The sequence below is a fragment of the Astatotilapia calliptera genome, chromosome 6, assembly GCF_964374335.1.
Source record: "Astatotilapia calliptera chromosome 6, fAstCal68.1, whole genome shotgun sequence".
Taxonomy (NCBI): Eukaryota; Metazoa; Chordata; class Actinopteri; order Cichliformes; family Cichlidae; genus Astatotilapia; species Astatotilapia calliptera.
The window spans coordinates 33,386,155-33,409,861 of NC_137427.1; the positions used below are offsets into that span (position 1 = coordinate 33,386,155).

Here is a 23,707-nt window from a genome sequence, read left to right on the forward strand (position 1 = left end):
GTATTCATTCTCCGTTTTTCATTCATTTCTGTTGTTGGACTGGAAAATGTTTTTAGCATAACAACACCCGCCACTCGTCACAAGAAATATTAAAAGAATACTTATATTCTTTTTTTCTTTTTCTAATGAAATTGAACGCATAAATGTTATTCTGTGAACAGAAAGACAACTTCCGCTTTTGCTTAAGTTTTTCTAAACTGGGATATACACTAGGGGGAATCTCATTAGTAACTGCTTATACAGAGGTCTCTATGTGTGCCTTTTCAAGTATGTTAAGCAGGATAACTGTCTTTTATGTTACTGTAATACAGTTGCACCAGTAAGACAAAATTTCATATTTGCAACACAGTTTGTTTTGTTGTTTTTTAGTGACTTTGGTGGAAATCTCAGAGCTGGAACATTCTTCTCATCACTCTTTCCCACTAATGATCATTGTTTTGAGAAAGCGGCTACAGATGTGAGAATTGCACCAAAGCAACTGAGAAAAACTGCAAACCTTTTCTCAGGTATGAGAATGAAGAGTGCTAATGTCATCCCAGGATCCGCTGTAATTCACGCCCTGGCTTTACAGGTTGTCTCAATCAATTAGGCACGATGTTCACAGCAGGATTGTTATTCTCACTGCACTTCATGTAGTTCTCAAAATAGTTTTATGACACAGACTCACCTGTACTAAAGACAGGACAATAATCAAAACGTTTTTCACATTTGTCAAATGTGCCAGTCAGTCAGTCAATCACTTCAACTCTGTGATTGATGAGTAACAATCTTTCACCACCTTTTTAAGACTTGGACATTAAATTGTTTTTTACTTTACCTTTACAAAATCTTACTGATTTTGCAAAGATTTCTGCAAAACTCTGTAAAAAGGATCCAGACAGAAAAATTACATGTGACGGATTTATGTGGAAAATTGCTGAAATGGAGAAAAGCAAAATAATACTCATGAAAACATACAGATCAGAAACAAGACAAAGAAAATATATACAACCTGACAGCATAGCACCGACTACTGTATGGTCCAGCAAAGTCATATTACATACATTCAGCAGCCACTTTATTAGGTATACCTGTTCAACTGCTCAATAATGCAAATATCAAATTAACCAATTGTGAGTCCGCAATACAAAGCATTTAGGCATGTAGACATGTTCAAGACAGCCTCATGAAATCAAACAAAGCTTCAAGAAGACCAAGAATACCAGTCAGACAAAAAACCATGCCCATTATGATTCCCTTAGGCCCCCTCCTCGATTCAGAGATGGTCTTTCCCTTTTCACGTAAATGGCCTCTTTGACTCTGCACTCAAACCAGCGCTCCTCCCTGTCCAGCATGTCTTCATCATGCCTGTAGGCATAAATAAACTGCCTGATGAGTTAGCTCTTCTGTGTTGTCCCATCCACTTAGCCAGATAGCCTAACGGTGCATCTTTTACCATCTTACAACGCTGTGATTGCAGCCATTTCCCAACTCTCTGCGAATGGCCATTGATCAATGGTCATGACAATTTGCATATTAAAGGTCATGAAACTGACCTCACAGCACATTGTTTGTGTCAGTCATTGTGCAAATGTACTGTTTATGAGATTGTGGAAACCTGCAGCCAGCTGAGACTGAAGAAGTCACTCACATGAGAAAGTGACATGACTGAGGTGGAAAGAGCAGAATGCTGACTGATGTAGATCTGTGGCTGCATTAAATACTGGCCTGTACTGTGCAGGCATTCAGTATTTTCTTTGAGGACCATTTAGCTGTTGTGGCAGGAAATTGCTTCGTGCAGCGGTCCCCGACCTTTTTTGCGCCACAATATTTTCCCGGACCGGCCTTTAAGGTGTTGCGGATAAATACAACAAAATAAAACTAGTACTGGTACCGAAAAAAAGAAGATTTATTCATAACACATGTGAAAAGACCCAGGAAAACCGAGTTAACAATAAAAACGATAACAAAATAACGCTAAAAACCCCGAAAACCATACATTTCACACCCGAGCCTCAACTCTCGCGGCCCGGTACCAAACGACTCACGGACCGGTACCGGTCCGAGGCCCGGGGGTTGGGGACCGCTGGCTTAGTGCATTAATAATTTGATTTTCTACAGTGTGGTATTTGTTTAATAATTCATTGATTCAGTGCATAAAATAAGTTGATAAATAACATGTTAAATATATCAATCATATCAAAAAATGATAGTTTTGGGGGGAGTTTCTTTGACACATGCTGACTAAACAGAACAGGAAGTGAGAGCAGGGAGAACAAGAGTGAGCAGTTTAGTGAAAGGAACAGGAAAGGTGAAGAAGGTAGCATCCTAAAGACGAGCAAGAGGACAGTTTAAAAGGAGACATTATGGCACAATAAAGGCACAAGCTCTATCACCAGAGCTTCATCAAACAAACTCAAATTGCATTGATTGTTTATTTCAGTATCATTCTGTGACGTCAACCTTTAGGTAGCATATAATGTTTGACATTTTACATAAATTTTACTATTAAATACAATAATAGTATACTGTATTGACTGAAAATCCCATAGATTTCAGGTCTGGATTTAGCCCCAGTATTTCAAGAGCAACGCTACTGTTTATGGACAAATTCTTAAAAGATACGAGGTTTTTTTGGTGCTGACTCAGTTTTAGTTATTTTTTTTTAAAATTATTATTATTTTTAATATGTGCAGCAATTTATTGAAACATAAGGCAAAAACAGAGGTACAGGCACAATTCTAAAGTGTGTGAAAGTCACTTTTCAGTATGTCGACCTTTTGTTAAATATACATTTTTTAAAATAGGGAACATAAAACACAACATGTACAACAAGAATAAACAAACAAACAAACACAAAAAGCAAGGGATGTACCTACTAGTTAACATATGTACATAACAATTCAAAAATATAAGATACTGGAATATGGAGGTTCATACAAGTTCGGGACGCCTTGACTAAATATAATGTTTCCATATGTCCCAAATTTCAACAAATGTGTCATATTGAAATCTGTTAGAGAATGTAATTTTTTCCATTTTAAACAACCGATACACAACTTCATGTCATTTAGTGATGGAATTTTTACACCGAGCCATTTAGTCTTTCGGACAGCCAGACTCAAAATGCCGTATAACGGAGCACATTGCTGATACCAAGTGTCATTTGAAATTACCATATTTGTTTCCCTTTCCCATTTCTGTTTGATGCAAATTGTATTCATATTCTTAATTTCCTGTAAACACTTGTACAGTCTAGAAATCACTTTGAGACCAGGATCCGCATAGTATGCCTTAACAAATATATTCAGAACAGGAAGAGAGAAAAGATCTATTCTCTTGGGTATAAAGTTATGTAGATGATGCTGGATTTGGAGAAACCTAAAAAAATCACTATTGCTTAACTGGCATTGATCTTTTATTGACTGGAAGTTCCTAAGAGTTCCCTTATCATAAAATGTACAGTATACCTTTAAGCCTTGTCCTGCCCACTTTTTATATGTCGCATCTAACTTTTTGGGTAAAAAATCAGCTGGATTATAGTTGATCAAAACTTTAATGTGATTTCAGTTTAAGACATTAAACTGGCCACGTTTTAGATAAATTTTATAATAACAGAGTGATGCTGGACATAAGCAACTGTGATTCCCTGCATATTTTAAGGATTAAGATAAACTTCAGTTTTCACTGAGTCTTTATTAACATTATCTTGAGCTGTCTACATCATTTTAAAATGTATTAATTTTGTTGTTTGTTTGTGTTGTTAAAAGAGTTTTGTGTTGCTGTGCAGAGTGAAAATCTCACCTGATGTAGTGTTAAGGTGATGTTCACCAGTAGATGGCAACAAAGACAAATGGCACAGGTATTTTCTATACAAACAAAATTTCACACTGAAAAGCCTCAGTGGGAATTTTTGTTTGCATAGAAAGAAAAGGAAAAAGTGTCTTCAGGGGCCTGTTCTTCGTACCGCGCTAAGTGAGTTAGCTGGATGAGATTGTTGACCATTTCGCGTGATCCTGGATCGTTCGGTTCCCCGAAGCCCATCCGGGACTTGCTGTCATAGCAACAGAGCCGTAAGCGTAAACCTGCTGGGGAGCAGGTTTACTTTATGTAAACAGGATTAGATCGCGGCCACGCAGGTATGTCCGCGTCATTCATACGAAAGCAACAGCGATATTCCACCACTGTTTCACCATAAATAAATAACATCAATGTAACTAAAGATAATGCAGCACTTGATCCTTTTATTGATGTCACACAGATATATACAGGTCATTTCCTAAAAAAGGGAAATGTACTATTAACATTCTATTACATGTATGTGATTATTACAGATGTATTTCATATTTCAGAGTAGTAATTGTAAATTACTTCGTGTAATCAAGATGAGAGACCACGGCTATAAAAGCGAAGGTGGATTTGGGAAGTCTGTCGCAGTCATATCCTGTCCGTTTACGCGAGCCACCCATTGAGGAAGGTCCAAGATTGATAAGGAGAGTTTTCAGAATTCAGCGTATATTGCGGGACAGACAGGATCCTTTAGCTCAGCGCGACAGTGTGCTCATAGAGAGATATCGATTTTCCCGTGAGGGTATTATTCACTTAACCAACTTGTTGACGAGGGGGTGCAGGACCACCACCTGTCTTTTTTTTTGCTCTGCCCTTTTCTTGGTTGCTGTTATGAACAAACAAACAGATTATTCCAGGGTCTCTTTCCAAGAGACGACAAGCAATATAAGTGATAAATATTACCATTCTGTAGAATATTCTTATATTTCACTTTTACTTGTTCCCATGTTCTAGTGGGTCCTGTTGTGGCTCTAATGTGAAAGGGGATATAATATAACATATTATAATATAATATAATGTAATATAATATTGGATAATATGGTGTGATATGATAAATCTACCCTACCGCCTACTGGTGTTGGCCAGAGGGGCCGATGGCGCAATATGGCAGCCTGGCTTCTGTCAGTCTGCCCCAGGGCAGCTGTGGCTACAACCGTAGCTGCCTCCACCAGTGTGTGAATGTGAGAGTGAATGAATAGTGGCATTGTAAAGCGCTTTGGGTGCCTTGAAAAGCGCTATATAAATCCACTCCATTATTATTGTTATTATTAAATTACTTACGAGTTTAATTTGTCAGCAACTTTCTGCCAGCCCTCTCTCCTTGCTTTTGCAGCCTTTGCAGTGTTCCCTTGCGTTTTAATTAAACTCTGAAACTCCTGAAATCCCTCACTCAAGAGTTCTTGCTCTGCTGCCGAAAAATACCGAGCGCGCTCCTTCGACATTTTCGCCGACCAATCAAAGGGTTGCCGATCAATGTTTCTACTATCGATGCGTAGCCCCTGTTGGGCCACCCAGTGATCTCACATTACTTCATCCAGCTATACTAATCGTCAACAACAGGTGTGTTCGGGGAACCGGATTAGCGAGCTCAGAGTTAGCGCGATGATTTGGTCTTGGATGTTTCATTTGATCTTGGATGTAGTAAGCGACGTACGAAGCACAGGGCCCAGGTCTTTCCAGTGTTTTCAAAATTGTGTTTTTCAGATTCACATCAAAACTTCACACAGACACACACACGTTCGTTTTCACATCTTAGTGAGGACACTGAATTGACATATTACCCCTTAACCAACCATCAGAAATCAATGCCTAACCCTAACCCTTACCCAAAAACCTAACCATGACCCAATGGCACCCCTAACCTCAAAATGACATGTTGAGCCAAAAAACTGCAAAATTGCATGTATTTCTCGTTAATTTTTATTGAGATTTTAACCATTTTTAGTTTTCATGGAAAATAACTGTTATTCATGAAATGACATAATTTCAAATAACTTCTTAAAGTCAGTAAATAGCTGCCACACAAGAATAAATAAAATCTAATTTATGATATTTAACGGAGTTAGAAGTTAGCAGGAAGTTAGCTCACTAGCTTCTATCTAGATACAATATAGCATGTCCTGACTGCGGGGCTTTGGAAACAAATTAAAACGTACAGTTCTGTTATCACTTCCAACATAAATGAAGACAGAAAACTAAACAGCAGTGACGTTTGTAGGGTTACTGAAGTTTGGCTAGCTGGTATATAATGCTGTGCTACATGACCGCTAGTGACACAGCTATGTTAGCATAATATATACAAGCTAACTTTTTTCCACTCGATAAAAGTTAACGTGAGTGTTCTCGGTGGTCAGGAACAAATGTAATCGCATGGCAGGATGCTGTAAAAGGACCAAACTTCAGCCAGGAGAACAACTGAGATAATCCATCCACAATACGAGGTTAGTCATTCATATACTGCTGCATGGGCTGGGCTGTAGATTAGCGGTAATAAAAGCCGAGGGAGGTCAACAGTGATCACTAACTGTTTTAGGAGCTTTTTGAGATTAAATAGAAGAAAATACAAAACATTAAACAAGTTAACAACACAAAAGCCATATTAAACGCAGACTACTTTAGGCCCAGAAGTAGAATTCGTCACGTCATCACTTAACGACCGGATATGTTTCCTGCAATAAAGTTACCAAGTTAGTCTGTTACAAACAAGCAATCCAACATTGTTAAATACGCTGCTATATGGCCAAAAGTATTGGGCCACACCTCTGACTCAATGAATTCAGGTGTTTCAGTTCCATGACTACAGGTGTATAAAATTAAGCATCCATGCAGTCTGCCTTTGCAAGTATTTGTGAAAGAATGGGTCTGAACAGTTCACTGCTCTCACAGTGTGGTACCGTAATACTATGTCAGACAACATAAGCTGAGATAAAAGCCACCAAGGCTCTGCACCAGTGTTGGTCAAGTTACTTGAAAAAAGTAATCAGTAACTAATTACTGATTACTTCCCCCCAAAATTAATCCCGTTACTTTACTGATTACTTATTTTCAAAAGTAATTAATTACTTAGTTACTTAGTTACTTTTTAAAAACACGATTTACAACCTGAATAGGTGATAAAGCGATAGATCTTTCAGCCCAATTCTACTTTTTCTACATAATCCATCATACAAAATGTAATCAAATGGAAAAGTCCCTTTTTAAAACTTGTTTTATTAGTTTTAATCTTTTAACTTTATGCATCAAGCAAAAATTTTATTATATGCAACATTCTCTGACTGGAAGAAATTTGTTTAATATTTAAACCTATTTTCTGCACATTCCCGCACATAAAATATATTTTTTTTGTGTTTACACTCAGTCTTTCAAATAGATGCAAGTGAAACACAGCAGAAAATAAATAAAATCAAAGACTCAGCGGCCCTTTTGCTCTATTTTCACCTGTAAAGCAAGAGTGGCGTAGGCGGAGGTTTGCCCTGGGGCAGGTTTTTGTCACTTTTTATGGAATCAAACTTAAAGTAAGGTCAGTACTTCCACGCTTTAAACGCTGCATGCTCATACTCTCTTCTGCACTCGATATATTATCCATTGTTGATCTGCACACAGCTGCTGTCACGAACGTCGCACTTGCTTACCTTACTGTCATGAGACATTCTCGCAAAAAAATCACGGTTTTAGTAACGCAGTAACGCAGCGTTCCTACGGGAAAGTAACGGTAATCAAATTACCGTTTTTGCAACAGTAATCCCTTACTTTACTCATTACTTGAAAAAAGTAATCGGATTACGCGTTACTGCCCATCTCTGCTCTGTACAGCTCCAAACCTCCTCTGCCACTGACATCAGGATAAAAAATGTGCACTGGAAGCTTCATGGTATGGATTTAAATCGCTCAATATGTATGTGGCCAAAAACTTTAGTCCATGTAGGGAAGTTTACCACAGTTTACCACAGTTTACACAGATTTACACAGTTTAGAGTCAGTCAGGTCAGCTAGTGTGATGGCAGAGAGGGCAGCCTTTACATTGTAGAAAGAGTCACATTATTTTATTCTGGGGTGACAGTATGAGCTTCTGAGCAGGCATAAATATTGATATAAATATATAAAAAACAAAAGTAAAATACATTCATGAAACTGTCAAAGTTGCTGAAAACTGAGCAGAAGAGAAAGAATTATGTGATGTCACATTTTCCTGAGAACTGACTGACTGTGATGACTCCTCCAAGTGCTACATGCTATGTTGTCCTGCTAGTTGATCCTGCTGTCTGTTCTCAGCCGTCCTCCTGTTTCACTGGCATATATCCATCACCAGAGGGCTCCACCGACCTGCCTGTTGACATCAGAGCAAACCCCTGTGTCATGTGACCTGGCTGGAGCTGCAACGCTGGACTCAGTCGTGGCCCAGGCAAGTTCAGAGGCAGTTGTGGAAAAGAGAGCAGGGAGCATGGTAAAGCACTGGAAGGATGAGGCGGAAACAGGAAGCGTGTAGATTCAGTGGACTTATCAACATCCTCCATGCCCTCATCCTGACTCAGCTGCTCCTCTCCCCCACTGCTAACACCTGAATCCAAGCTGGGAAGCTCCGGGCTGTCAGCCTGCTGTTTCTCCACTCGCTCATAATCAGAACAAACCTGGATAGACTTGCCAAACACACCTCCGCTGCTTCCAAACAACCTCTGAAAATCTGCCTTTTGTTTATTCCCTCCCTCCTTCTCTTCCTCACCCTCAGGTTCTTCATTATGGCTATCAGTCATATTGATGCTATCTGCCTCCATGCTCTCTTCACTGACCTCTTCACAACTGCACATGCCTGAATCTAGACTCTGGAGCCTAAATCGATCATTGTCGAGCCTCTCAGTTTTCTCGTAGTCTGAAATCACCTGCACTGGCTCACTGTTACTGCTGCCTTTGAGCAGCAACATTAACTTCTCCTTTTCTTTCTCTCTCGCTTCATCACTTTCCTGTTCTGCGCTTTTTCCTTCACCCTGAGTACCAACAGGACCATAAGGCGTGTCAACCGCACAGGGCTTCAGATTCCCAGCAGTGAGTGAGGAAATAGGAGGAGGGCTACAAAGCTCAGAGTAACTTGGGTTAGTGAAGCTGGAGCTGGTGGAGTCATAGCTGCCTTTGTTCAACACCATCTTCTCATCTGGCTTGTAGGCCACAGCAGCATCCACAGGTGAGATTAATTCTACAGTGATAATTTCCACTGGTTTCAAGAAGGAGTGAAAGTATTCACTGGAGAACCCACTCTGGAGGAGAGAAAGTCACAGAACAGAAGAGATTAGAAAGATTTGAAATATACTAGATATTCAGTCTGCACTTCAAGACCAGGATTAAAAAGACGAATGGATCGGTGATCAATTTTGTTTGTCTGGTTAGACTGTCTGCAGCACAACTTTCAGTAATTCTCTTTTTATGTTGCATGCTGTGTCTGTTTATGAGCTGCAGTTATCTCATTTTTATTTGTAGATGGTTATGACAAAGTATTGAACTGAAAACTAAAGAAGATTCAGTATTCGACTGTAAACGACCACGGCTGACCCAGTGGCATTTTAATCATTCTTTATTAATACTTGATGGTTGCTGTGCACACGCAGGACCCACTACAGTATTTAAGTAGGCGGGGCATGATTGCAGATGCCATGCAGGTGCGTCTGCCGTCCCTGCACGGCACCGCAAGCCACGGCCTGCCACATCGACTTACAGTCATATGTGGCTGACACACAGCTCAAAATAAATGCTAACGATAGCTGCTAGTCATGTACATTTACTGCAAACATGTTCACCATGATAGTACACAAATGTTATTTTTTACTGCCCTGAAATGGCAGCTTCAATTGTTTTTCATTTTAAACTGTAAACTGTAACCTGATTACATGATTTAACAGTAGAGAGTAAAGAGGACGCATCTACAGCCTGTATGCTTACCTTAAAATGTACATTCTGCAGGGAGGATTTTCCTGGGTCTGGTACGGGCTGACCTTTCATTGTCTTTACTACATAAACCCTGAGGCAACAAAATTACAATCAAAACCGAAGCTGTCAAAAAGAATCTTTTTGTTTTTAATACATCATACCAGAATAACTAATCATAATATACTGCACATTGAGATATTTTTGGAAAAGTTTGCTTACCAGTGTTTTTTAGTTGTGCAGAGAATGACTGCCATTAACACTACAACACCTGCTGTAATTATGCACACAACAAGTGTAGGAACATCTGAAAAATACAAAAAAACCAAAAAACAGAATAGAATAACTTTATCGTCCACACTAATGGAAAATTGTCTTTGGTTCACCAAGTCAAAAATCAACCAGGCAATAAAATCATAATAAAAATATTGGTAGGAATCAGACCACATTCAAACCTAAGCATAAATAACACTCCAATATACCTATAGAAATACTTCACAGTATATGATGGATTTTTTTAAAATATTAAATGCTTTTGACACAAAGGATCTCTTATAGACTTTTTTGCTAGCTAGAGGCATCTTGTAACGTCATCCTGACAGCATTAATTCAAAATCAGAGTGAAGAGGGTGTTTGGGGTCAGTAACAATAGACCAGGCTTTCCTTAAGACAGCTTGAAGATACTAGATTCCAATCAAGGCTGCTATCGACCAGTAATTGTTCTGGTAGTTCTAACAATCATGTTACAAAATAACAAAATATTCTCCAATTAGCTTTCCTGTAAATGGAATGAGCATAAAAAAAATAAATCTTGTCCTTAAAATGTGTTTCCAGATACTTAAAGATATTAATGACTCTCACAGACTGATCAGAAAGTGAAGCCGGTCATGGGGATTGGGTAATTCAAGACAAGCTTTTTCATTTTTAATAAGGAAATAATGAAATTTACACCCTTCTTTCAACCTGCATCCCTGAGCAAAACCATTAGGGCTCGAGTTCCTATAGAAGACCAACAATAGCCATATCATCAGCATATTTTCACATTTTCACTTTCCTATCTTGGAGCTGCACGTCATTTACATAAACAGAGAATAACAATGGTACTGACTGTACTGACTTCATCAGGTAAAACAAATACAGAATTTCTGTGGGCTTTAGTTGCTCTTATAAAATGTGTGTCCTTGTTGTACTGAAACAGAAGACAGAGCCGATCACGTTAGCTTAGAAAAATGAGAGAAGGCAGGACTGAATGTAAAAGAGAACTCTGCAGAGTTTCTTAAACTAAACTATTTGTCTTTGGAGCCATTTGGCAAAAAAAGTACCTGATGGTGGTTTTCTTTTTCCTACTGGTGACTCCCATGATGCAGTGGGGCTCCAGTCACTCCAGGCTCCCTTGGGTCGAGGTTTAACAGACCGCACACGAACTCGTACCTCGTACTTCTCGCCTTGTATCAGTTTGTCTGGGTCCAGCTCTGCCCTGCACTCATTCTCGCACTGAATGTCACCTTTTTTCTGAAAGGGGGGATCCTGACAGACAGAAAGATTTTTATATCACTTTATTTACTCTTGCTATGAATTCACACAAACACAGGGCAAGGATCATGTGTACACACTATTTAAACGTGCACTTTCAGGATCTCGACTTCATACCCAAACTCATTCACATTGTGATACAAAATCTAAACTTACACTCCATGACTGATCCTGCTGCTTCCACTGCACTTCACTTTCGTATGAGTTGATCATTTCATGTTCGGGGTCTTCGGACAACCAGGAAACAGAGGTGACGTTGACTTCTGGCTTCGAAGGAGGATTCACCTTTACTGTAAGAGTGTGCACATGAACACACACACACACACACACACACACACACACGAATCAGACAAATATGTTCTATGGGCTCCGTAAATAGGTCATATTGTAAGTAACAATGAGGTAGTATAGATTACACTCACTGTGACAGGACGGCATGTAGGAAGTGTTTAGACTCTGCTTCATATGAGCACAGCTCAGATTCATGGACAACACATGGAGAGACCGAAACTGAAATAAATTGTTTTGAAAAATTAATAAAATGATCCAAAACTAGTGAAGATCTAAATCGATTGGTAAATTTAAAATGTTTTGATTCAAATCTACAGATAATAGTTTCGATGTAAATCTAGAAGTGATGTATATATGCTTGAGGCTTGAGGTTTTCCTTGGTGTCACAGAGTGAAATTCACAAGGGTGGGACCAGTTATGCTTCTTCTTCATTTCTGACATATTATTATTTCATATGTGCAGGTATACCCGCACATATTAGAAAAAAAGGGGTCCAGAATGCTCTCTCAGTTTAGCTTCTACGTTTTGAGAAATTAGCATTTTCACACAGTAGTCTGTGTCTGCACAGAGGCCATAATTAGCTTTAATTTCACTTCATGTGCAAAAAAGTAAAAATAAAAAAGAAGCCTGATCCTGGAGTTGTACTTCCTGAAATTCATACATAGATACTCTAATATTAAATGGAAAGCAGTGTGCTTTAAATGTCCTGCTGGCCATATGCTCATCACAGGATTCTTCACAGCTGTCTATACCTTAAAAAGCAGATGATTCTTTTTTTCTCTCTTCTACAGATTTTAAACATATTTTTAATAAACAGGGTATCCACCAACAATGCTAGTTGTTTACACACTCACAGTGTATTCCATTTCAAAGATGAGGGAGCACTCCTTTAGGTCTGGTCTGGACATGTCAACAGACTTTAGGTGACAGGAAGTGCTGTAAGAGCTGAGAAGAAGAATATTCATTTGATTTTGCTGTAGATGATGTTACTGATGACATTTGTGACTCGTGTATTGTAAGTATTATGCATCTAGGTTTTCTTTTTGTGATTGAGGTCCTTACATGTAGGGACCTTTATACTGAGCATGTATGGTGCATGCAGTGTCATCAGACACGTATTTGCTGTTCCACAAACATGTGATGTTTCTATTGTAGTCAGTGTAGCAAGTGAGATCTGTGAGAATTAAAACAGGAGAGATTAAATGAAAATGAGTAAATATGTCAAACAACAGATCTTAAAATCAGTTAAACATGAATAAAGAGGAATAAAGACTAACTCTCTGGAAGCCTGGGACACTCATCACTTGTGCAGAGCAGCAGCAGAGGCAGCAGAATAAACAGGGAAAGTCTTTTCTTATTTCTCTCCATTTGTTAAGTCCTTTGAGGCCACTGGGATGGTTTGTTTCCAAAGCTCAGTGACTGGAAGATTTGAAGCATTGTAGTCGCTCCAGACTTTGGCTCACTGCTTCCCAATTTTTCTCATCCTGCCCAGATAAAAAATAAATAAATTTAAAGTGTTTATTAAATCATCTGGTTGACAAGATGCAACAATGTGACAGAGATACACATAGAAAAAAAACTGCTGCCTACAAACACATCAAGAATAAGTTGTAACATAAGCAGTCGATGGAAAAACAGAAATAGAAGTGTTTCAGATCCTGCCCCACTCCTCTGCGGTTCCACATCTGTACAAATGTGACATTTGTTCTCTTGCAGTAACAGGATAAATGAACAATGATGATTTGAGACAACAAAGTTCCAGTGTAAATCAGGCTTATGCATCAAAATCAACACCAAATACAATGTCATTGATATTTCCTTTTTCAGGGTAAAACAAGACCAGCTGTTTTTTCTGAAAGGCCACACTCATACAGCCATTAAAACAGGTAATGAAAAGAAATACTCTGGTCAAATTCTCATTTTACACTCAGCCACGCACACTCAAGACATGCAAAACCTTTCATCAGCTTCCTTTTTGGAACATACAACAGTCTGCCTTTTTCATCCCACCCACATTTGTGCAAAAATGTCAGCAGTTTCCATTCAATCTCCACTGGAATTCAGCACAACTATTTAATAAAATACAGTTTAAATATCAAACAGTTCTCTTAATAAAACAATAATAATAATTGTGTCAGCTACACAAACCCAAACAGATAAAAGGAAAAAAAAAAGGTTGAATTCGTTGCTTTTCAATTCAAGCAATTAACACTGTAGAGGATCTTACTTTGAATCGGCACTGCTCTCCAGACTAAAATGTGAACTTCTGATTAATTATTCTTCACTTCTGAGCATCTGAAGCATGTCAACACGTGTTTCTTACTTCCTATCATTTCTTTCAACTGACAGATAAGGTTAAATTTAGTACCTGATGACACATTTAAACATGCAGTCAAGTAAAAACTGGCAGCTTCTGCGTTAATGTTTCAGTTTTAAACTTCATCATCATTTATTAGTTTGTTGACTACAGCCTGTTGGATTTTTAACCGTGCACAGCAATGCACACAAAGGGCATGCTACAGCTAATACTTATAAATGTATTAGCTGCAGCTGCTTTTGCATGTGGACCGCAATGACATTTAAACTCTGTGAAAAACAGGATGAAAAAAAAATGTGTTTGTGTGGATTCGTGGTTCTTGTGGTTTTGCAGCCAAGTGCAAGCTGACCCACAAACACCCAGAGCCTGACCTAAAACTTTCACCTTTTTTTAAAAGCATTTTATCTCATTGATATTCAAGCGAACATTTCTTTTCATTGTGATTAACGCAAACATATTAAGTTTATACTGCACAGCGCTGACGTAGATTCTTTACATGTTTAGATTCACATTCATAACATAACATGTATTCTGCTTTGTAGCATGATAGAAAACCTAAACCTGAACCTGCAGCTAAAACCCTAAATATTATCTTCAGCCACAATCCATAGAATAACTGTCTAACAAACTACGTTCCAAGTGTCATGCAGAAGTCAACACTTGTGGCAGTTCGTGGCAAGTATACCATGAGTTGCTGCAGTTTAAAATGCAGTGGAACATTTTAAAAATCATTTACTGATAAATATTTGTGGTGCCAGTATCATTTCTTTAAAAAAAAGAAAAAAAAAAGAAGAAAAAGTGTTGTTCTCCTTTTTTTTTAGCCCAAACCGCTGCACACTACTGTTTTTCTTCCATTTCCGTGCACAGGGGAAAGCACATTATGTTGGTGCTTCTACGGTCACCTGTTTGCAAGGTTTAATAAAGGTCAAAATGTTTTTCTGAGAACTCAAATGTTCCATTATTCTGACAGGTTCACTTCCTGCTAACGGCACTTCTTAAAAAAAACTTAATCTGATTGCATGCAATGAGCTCAGACTTACATGATTTTAATAAATGGAGTATACAATTTCCAGTCATGCACATTACAAGAAAGTGCTTTAGTAGTCAGGAAGTTGATAAGCTTAACAGGAGGCACTTTGTGTAAAAATTAACAAGATGTCAGTTGATACAAAAGGTGAGGGGGGGAAGTTACACTAACTACATCCTCTTAAAATGTACTATTAGATTGAGTCATGTGCTGCAGCATAAAGCAAGATCAGTTCCATCCTGACATTGAGACTCTCTGATAAGAGCTCTTCTAGGGTGACAATGTTGCATGTAGTGATCCAAGAAGATAACAGCCTTGCAATCTTCCAGAATAAAAAAGAGAAACACCAGTATGGGATAGGAAATGAAGTAGATTACTTATTGTGTCAAATTATGATATGAGACTGCTTATATTTTATTCGTTATCTGATCTTCCGCATGCAAATGGTCTGACAACATACACCTACCTGACACCGCTAATGCACTGCTGCTCCTCAGTGTGAGGAATCTGTAGAAACTGACCTTTCACTCTACCAGATCTATAAAGGTCGCACTGCAGTCACATCAATCTGTAGCAGACGGCTCAAACAAGGCGCATGTTTGATGTGGGTGTTTTGGTTTAATCACAGCTAACTCTTTCTTCTTGCGTGGGTAGAAGTCCTCTGCAGTTAAAGCATTCAGACAGACTTTCAAAGAACGGTGAGTCTTTTAAATGCAAAAGATTCATCATGAAGTTCCATGAGCTTCTGTGCCCACACTTACCTTTATTCAACTTCAACAATATCACTAGTAAACACTGCACACATTTTCATAGCTATGATGACAGAGCCAAGCTATATTTATCTTTGAAGCCAGGTGAAACTGTCCATTTAGTCACATTTAAGCATTTCTTAAAGACATAAAGGTCTGGATTATGTAAAATTGTCTACTTGTAACCTCTGGTGTTGTGTATGGAATACAGAGCATGAAATGATTCACTGTAATTACTTTGGATAGGAATGCCTCAGCCTCAATTATTTCCACTCTGACAAACCATCTTTTTTACCCTTACAGTGTCATCAAAGCCAAGTCTTATGGACAGCCTTGTTTCAGCTGAGTAATATTGTCCAATTATGTCCAACGTTTCTGAGTTCAAGTATCTCGGGGTCTTGTTTGCGAGTGATGGGAGAAGGGATCGACAGACGGATTGGTGCTGCGGCTGCAGTGATGCCGACGCTGCACCGGTCCGTCGTGGTGAAGAGAGAGCTGAGTGTAAAAGCGAAGCTCTCAATTTACCGGTCGATCTACGTCCCTACCCTCACCTATGGCCACGAGCTGTGGGTAGTGACCGAAAGAACGAGATTGCGGATACAAGAGGCAGAAATGAGCTTCCTCCCTAGGGTGGCTGGCCTCTCCCTTAGAGATAGGGTGAGAAGTTCAGCCATCCGGGAGGGGCTCAGAGTAGAACCGCTGCTCCTCCACATCGAAAGGAGCCAGCTGAGGTGGTTCGGGCATCTGACAAGGATGCCTCCTGGGCGCCTCCTGGGTGAGGTGTTCCGGGCATGTCCCACTGGGAAGAGGCCCTGGAGCAGACCCAGGACACACTGGAGAGATTATATCTCTCGGCTGGCCTGGGAACGCCTTGGTGTTCCCCGGATAAGCTGGAGGAGGTGGCTGGGGAGAGGGAGGTCTGGGCCTCTCTGCTTAGGCTGCTGCCCCCGCGACTTCTTCCGCGATAAAGCGGAAGAAGATGGATGGATTGTTTGTTTTTGGTTAGACTTCAACAAGACTTTTTCTGTTATGGTGGATTTTTTATTTTAAAAAGTTCATAAGACTGAAATCACAAGTCTGTTTTTAATCAAACCTGAAGTCATGTGATTAATGATACGAGTCAAAGTCATACTGGACAATCCACAGACTTCCCCAGCTAACAGGAGATTTGAATGATTTGCGTCAGTTGACCACTTATCCAATTGTGGAAAACCCGCTTTGTTAATAACTTCAGAAAATCAAGATTCCTCTTCTTGCCTCTTCTTATCAGACACTATCTTAATACTTTACCTTCTAAGAACCATTTTTCATGTGTTAAGCACTAGTTCTCTTCATATCATTTGTCTACTGACTTTTGGACTTCCCCTACACTGGTCCGACAGCAAAGTGAAAAAGTTGACACTCTTTGATCTCTTTTTTTTCTCTTTCGTCTCTTTCTCTCTTTCCTTACTCACTTCACTGACACACGAGAAAAACAACCACAAACTGAATACAAATACACACTAAAAACTTAAACCACATCCTAACCCCTTTGTCTTCCCAGAAAGGTATGTTTGTTTCCAATAACAAAAAAAGCAACCATTCACAATCCAGAAAGTCTGCTCTTCATTTCTTGAACTACTTTTTTCTTGAAATTACTGGTGCAGCGGTTTCTGAAACCACAACTAGTGGTGAGCTGGAGTAACATGTTTTATTCATTTCTGTGGGCATACAGATCAGAACTGCTTCATAATAGTCATCATGTTAAGCTTCAGTCACATGGGCTTAAAGTCCGGTCCACCCTGTCAACCTACATGACTGACAAAAATGTCACTCATTAGATAGTTGGTGTCAGGAAATGCAGATTTTCCCTAAGCAACTGGTGGTTACCAGAAAGTTGCTGACCTGTCTGGGTATTTTTTCTTTCCTTCTTTTGTTTTTTGGCTGATGTTCAACCAAAAAGAGGCAGTAAAGATGTTTGTTGCTCTCTGACTATAAGTAGCTAAAATGAGCATGGTTGTCAGTTGGTGGAACCTTGTCTTGTTTACTGTAAGTGATTAATTGAAGTATCGTTATTATTATGATGTCAGAGACAAGAATCTGCCGAGTAGTTTTTATGTGATCAGATACTTGGAAATGAGATGGTTGGATTGATTATGCCGCTATGGCTTCAGTTCTTAACTGAAAGGGTTGAAGGTGGGATAAATTAGCATATCATAGCCGCAGTCTAGGAGTAGGCGTATCCTGAAACAACAGCGGCAGCAGCAGTATGACTGTTGAGCATGCAGGGACACATAATTTTGTAGACATACAATAAATCCCCTAAGCTGTTTCCTCTAATGCTGCTGGCAGGCAGAAATTTGGGTGTTTACAGCTTACCACGAGCTTTGTGAAATGTCTGAATTTCAATTTGTTTAATACTGTTTATGTGTAAAATCAACATGATAAACTTGCTTGTTAGCATGCTGACACATTTCAAACTGCAACCCCCAAAAAAGCTGTTGTGTGCATGGACAACTTTTGTTTATTTGACAAAACTATCCACATGTCCTTTTAGAAACCCTTTAACTCTGGCGTCCTTTCCTTCTCTCGCTCCTCCACACTATTTTGTGTCTTTGCTATTCTGCCACCTCCCCCTGCCTCACCCCCCCACCTATTTTCCTGTGCCATTTAAAGTGCACCTTTCCGAGTTAGCGTTTTTATTAAAAAGACAGCATTAGGTATCTTACTGGGACTAGTTTTTATATCTAAATATATTTCTGTCTACTTGGACCTTTTAGGTGATCTTTAGTGCAGAATATATTACAATTACAATATAACTGTGAAAAGTCTTGTTCACAATGATATTGTGGAAAATACAGTGAGAACTCTTGCATAAACACAATAGGTGAGCTTTAACTTGTTATGATTTTATGAATTAAATACAGAAAAAAGAAAGCCTTTTCCATTCATCACATGCACGTAACCAGCCACTTCTAATCTCGCTTCAGAGTAGACTTTATCACTTTCTCCATCACACTGCAACACCATCTTTCTTCACCGCAGGTTCATTCATTCATAGCAACTAAAAAATGTGTTTGATCTCTCTTAGAAAAGACCAAGTAAACCAAGTAAAAATTGAACTTACCGTTCCAGAGTTGTTCAGCGTGCTGTCATTTCCATGTCTGTAGGGTTATTCAGGCCGTGTACCCTAAACATTTCTTTGACTAAAGTTTTGCCGTCTTGCCTCTAGTGACGTATTGGAAAATTTTCTGAGAAAAGAAGAGGCTGCGGTGCTGTGGTTTCCCTTGGGGTTGTAACTCCTTGACATTCAATCAGCGTGTCAAGAAATGTGAAACATGGTGAAAACCCCTTTTTCTATGTTCGCATAAACACTTTCTGTTCCCTTTGCACTGAGTTTCTATTATTTGTTACAAATACTATGACTTGGTAAGAAGTAAAAGTAATATGCTAGTGCAGAAACTATAATTTCATGCCTCTGTTTTGTTTGCTTTGCTAACTGAAATTCAGAGTCAACTCTTTTTAGGGCCAGGTTAAATGATTAGTTGGGAAATGTGCTTTCTTACTGAGAGTTTGATGGAAAGTTCGATATCTCATATGTTTACATAAGAAATATGAAGGTTAGCTTAGCAAGTGAGAAAGGCTGAGAATGGGGGAAACAGCTGGCTTACTAAATAAGCTTATTGGTTAATTGTGAAAACCTCTATTTGTCATCCTACCTGGTTTTTCTGTGGGTAAAAAGCAGTGTTGGTGTTACTGTAATGCATTTACCCGTTACTGAGTAATACAACACATCACTGTCCTAAATTTAGTTTTGTTCTCGTGTGCATGCACTCACACGGCAATCATCCCTCTGCAGTTTCCTGGAGGCACGATATAAGTGGCAGAACAGTCTATACTACAAAAAAGTGACTGTGCCCAGTTAATACACAACTATCCACTGCTGGTGAAATGCTATCAGTTTGGGAAAGGACTTGAAATTAGAGGTGCTGAAGTGTGCACGTGTGCTAGAGTGTCTTACTTTTTTTTAATATGCCACCGTTGCAAGTACCACATCCAGCTGCACACAGCAGATGAAAATAGACAGCCTAAATCTGACCGAACTGGGCCTCACAGGTGAGAAAGTGTTAAAGACAATATTTTAACGCAGACACCAAAACAAATATTAATCACGTGCTGTGACACGTCAGGCACACACAAGCAGATCACCAAAAAGTAGGCCAGTCTCACGATTAGGGGGGCTTTTAAGCCACAGCACACAGGATATACAAGAAGCCAACTTGTGCATAACTTACTAGAACCTGGCCAGACATGTATAAAAGGTTTAGGCAATACATTTTGTTCATGAGGGGTTGAATATCCTGAAACCCTTAACCCCTCCAAAAATGATTTTCAACATGAGCTATACCTCTCATGTACTCATTTTCAATTCTGTCCATCCTGGTCACTCTTAGTAAAACATCTTGGTATTTTCAACTCTGCCACCTCCACGTCAGCCTCCTGCCTTTTTGTCAGTGCCACCGTCTCCAAACCATACATCATAGCAGGTTTCACCACCACACTGGAAATCTTTCCATTCACTCTTGTCACACATCAACCTTGACCCTCATCTCCACCCGCTGCACTCTCTTCTTCACCTCTGTTGTCTACTATACGAGGCTTTGGATGGTTGACCCCACCTTCACCACCTGTGCTAGTTGCATGTTTACCGTTCCACCTGTATCCCTCTCATTCTCACTCATGTATTCTATCTTCTACTGACTTTCATTCCTCTATTCTCCAGTGCAAACCTCCACATGTCCAGGCTCTCTGCTACCTTCTCGCCACTGCAAAATATCATCTGTAAGCATCGTTAGTCCACGTAGACCCTTGCCTGACTTCACCTGTCAGGCTGTCCATCACCATCAAAAACAGGAAAGGACTCAAAGTCAAACCCTGATGTAATCCCATCCCCACCTTGAACTTATCTGTCACTTCTACCACACACCTAACCCACTGTCTCGCTGGCGTCCTGCACATATTCAACTCTGTATATTTTATATATTTTATTATTATTATTATTATTATTATTATTTTTTTACTATTTAATTTGTAAAAATGTGTATACACACACACACACACACACACACACACACACACACACACACGTAGGAAAATATTTAGTATACACATCCAGAAATGCATACACTATTATATATTGTACATATATTTATTAGTTTCAGGTTGGCCATTCTTGTATTTTGCTCGTTTGTGTTGTTGTGTTTGCACATCTCTGTTGCTTGTGGGGCTCGCACACAAGAATTTCACTCGCATGTGCTGTGCCAGTGTGCCTGCACATGTGATGTGACAATAAAAGTGATTTGATTTTGATTTGATTTGATGTCTTGCGCCACACTCACATGCACTTCTGATTTCCTAACACACTACCTCAGGCGCCCTATCATATGTTTTCTCTGGATCCATGAAGACACTGCAACCCCTTTTTGATGTTCCAGCAACACTTTTTAAAAAAAAAAAAATTTGGGGCCTTTTTCTGGCTTTATTAGATGGAGACAGTGAAGACTGACAGGAACGCAAAAAGAGACAGAGGGGGAGACGTGCAGCACATGGTCGCCTGCTCATCCAACTATGCTAAACCAGTGCCCACCCAGCAACACTCTTAAAGCAAACATTACACCTGAAGTGCTCTTTCACAGCATGAAGCCATACCGCTACAGCTTTTCACATCATCTTTGTTCTTGGAAAGTAATGAAGAAGATGTGTACTTCTTCTCCATTACTCATGGGTCCTCTCAATCTCCAGGATTGTGTTAAACAATCTAGTTAAAAAGTCCACTGCCCTCTCTCCTAGAAACATCCAAACCTCCACTGTATGTCATCTGGATTAACTGCCTTTCCACTCTTCTAGAGCTGCCTCACTTCCTTGCTACTAATCCTCTGCACTTCCTCATTGGCTAACTATCCACTTTCCGTCCCCCTCTGGCTCTCGTTTTTTACATTCATTAGCTTCTTAAAGTATTCCTTTAATCTTCTCAGCACACTCTTCACTTCTTAGCACATTGCATATATTATAACTAATATTATAGTCGTATATATTATAATATTATACTAATATTTTGTACTGTTGTGACATCTTGTGGCGGGTATTAGCTGATTGCTCATTGCACCTTTTGTAACTACTGTTGACTGCTATGTAATGTCATTTGTCCATGATGCTTGACATTTTAAGGAAAAAAATACGATTATGTTGTATTTTTACTTTCTAAATCATGCATTTCTGAGACGGATGAAAAAAGGAACAGTTTGTAAAGTGTTTTTACAACTTTATCTTTTATATTATTTTTCTGTCTGTGATGTCTGCCTTTGCACTGCTGCGAACAGAACATTAGATCTCTCTAAGCATCAATAGCATGCTAAAAACAGCTAACAGCAAGAGACCAACCAGAGATGGAAATATCTCAAGACTCTAGTTTCAAAAAAGCCTTGAACTCTAAAGAAAAAAAGACCTGAGGAAACACTTTCCTGATGGGTCTTAATGACAAGTTCCAACATTTATTTAAAACGTGATTTATATAAGTTATGGTGCCCATTAGACTCATAAAGGACATTAAAGCCAAGTTAAGATCACCAACCGTACATTAATAGTTATGTATAGACAAATAAATGATCGTAATATGAATTTAATTATGTAACTAACCAAAAGATACTTAATAAATGTCAAAATGTTGGAGATGTTCTTGAAGAAAAACCTTCATTTACTGTTTGACGAGTAAATGCTTCACTGTTCCACAAGTTTTTTAACAATGTCAGTTTCAATTCTGTTCAATGTTATTTACATAGTACCAAATCAAAATAACAGTTCCCTCACAGCACTTTTTATTGTGATGTAAGGCCACTATAATGATAGAGCGAAGCCCCCAACAATAACATGACCCCCAAATAGCAAGCACTTGTCGACAGTGAGAAGGAAAAGCTCCCTTTTAACAGGAGGAAACCTCCAGCAGAACCAGATTCAGGGCGAGGCAGCCATCTGCTGCGACCGTTTGGGTGAGATTTACGACAACACTTTAACAAGAATTATTTAAGAATTAAAGCCATTTTTTATACAAAGTAACACATTTTTCAAGTGGATACAATCCTGAGACAACTCTGTGTGTAGATGCAGGTGCTCAGCAAAGCTGCTCAGAGAAACTAATTAAAAATACTCATGATTAAATGTTCAGACTATTTCACCTGAGCTCCTATTATACAACAGTGCTGAATGCCAAGGTTTAAAACTCTAGTGTAGTGCTGCCCTCGAGTGGAAGCTTTAGAAACACAAACTCAAATGGCATTTAATGTTGGTTATTATAAAGTGGAAAGGGATAAATATTAACTTCACAAAGATAACTTCACATCAAAGCCCTGAAAATATAATCAGTGTTAAAACAAGCGAGCTTTTTCTTATTGTTAGTATTTTTATTTGTTTTTAGTCTAACTAGAATTTATGTTGTGTTCTGAAATAAAATAAAATTAAACTTAAAATGTAAAAACCCCCAATTATTTATGACATAAAAAACAAACCAAGAGATTATCTTGGGACTTCACTGCTGTTCTAAGTTATCACCAACAACTTTCCCAAAGGAGCTCATGTTCACAGCAAGATAACAGAAATCTTTTATCAGAGCACCACACTCACCAGTTAAGAGCCAGGACAGGGTGACTACTCCCACACTGCAACAGCACAAATAATGAACATGTCCTCTCGGTGACACATGTACAACTATACTGCTCAGAAAAAGCAAAAGGCTTTTTTAATGCGAAAGAGGAAGAGAGGACATTTGAGTCTCACTTCCTTGTCACAGGTCAGCTTTAACATTTCAACTTATGTACAGCAACCCCTTTGCTATGCAGTGGAAAAATGCCTTACGTGTAATACGTGTGACTATCACTAAGTACGTCACAGCAAAGTGGGTTTTGATGCCACCTTTTTGTTTCCTTTAGTGCAAGTCTATTTTATATCTGTTCATGCTGAACTTTACTCAAGAAATGATTATTGTATATGGCAAAAGTGATTTACTTGTTATATTAA

At 39.0% G+C, this 23,707-nt stretch overlaps 1 protein-coding gene across 2 annotated transcripts; it reads right to left on the reverse strand.

The window, feature by feature from the left end:
* Positions 1-7,018: 7,018 nt before the first annotated feature.
* Positions 7,019-23,683, reverse strand: LOC113024623 (uncharacterized). 2 transcript variants are annotated; one of them, XM_026171817.2, is made up of 10 exons: positions 23,315-23,683; positions 12,843-13,049; positions 12,628-12,739; positions 12,420-12,510; positions 11,697-11,784; positions 11,431-11,564; positions 11,064-11,268; positions 9,964-10,048; positions 9,757-9,835; positions 7,019-9,077 (listed from the first exon to the last, which is right to left on the reverse strand). In XM_026171817.2, exons 2-10 carry the CDS (start codon positions 12,931-12,933, stop codon positions 8,097-8,099), a joined length of 1,866 nt encoding a protein of 621 aa, XP_026027602.2. In that variant the 5' UTR covers positions 12,934-13,049; positions 23,315-23,683; the 3' UTR covers positions 7,019-8,096. The 2 variants fall into 2 exon arrangements, with proteins under 2 accessions (XP_026027602.2, XP_026027600.2); XM_026171815.2 differs by lacking the exon at positions 23,315-23,683 and adding an exon at positions 18,765-18,929.
* Positions 23,684-23,707: the final 24 nt, after the last annotated feature.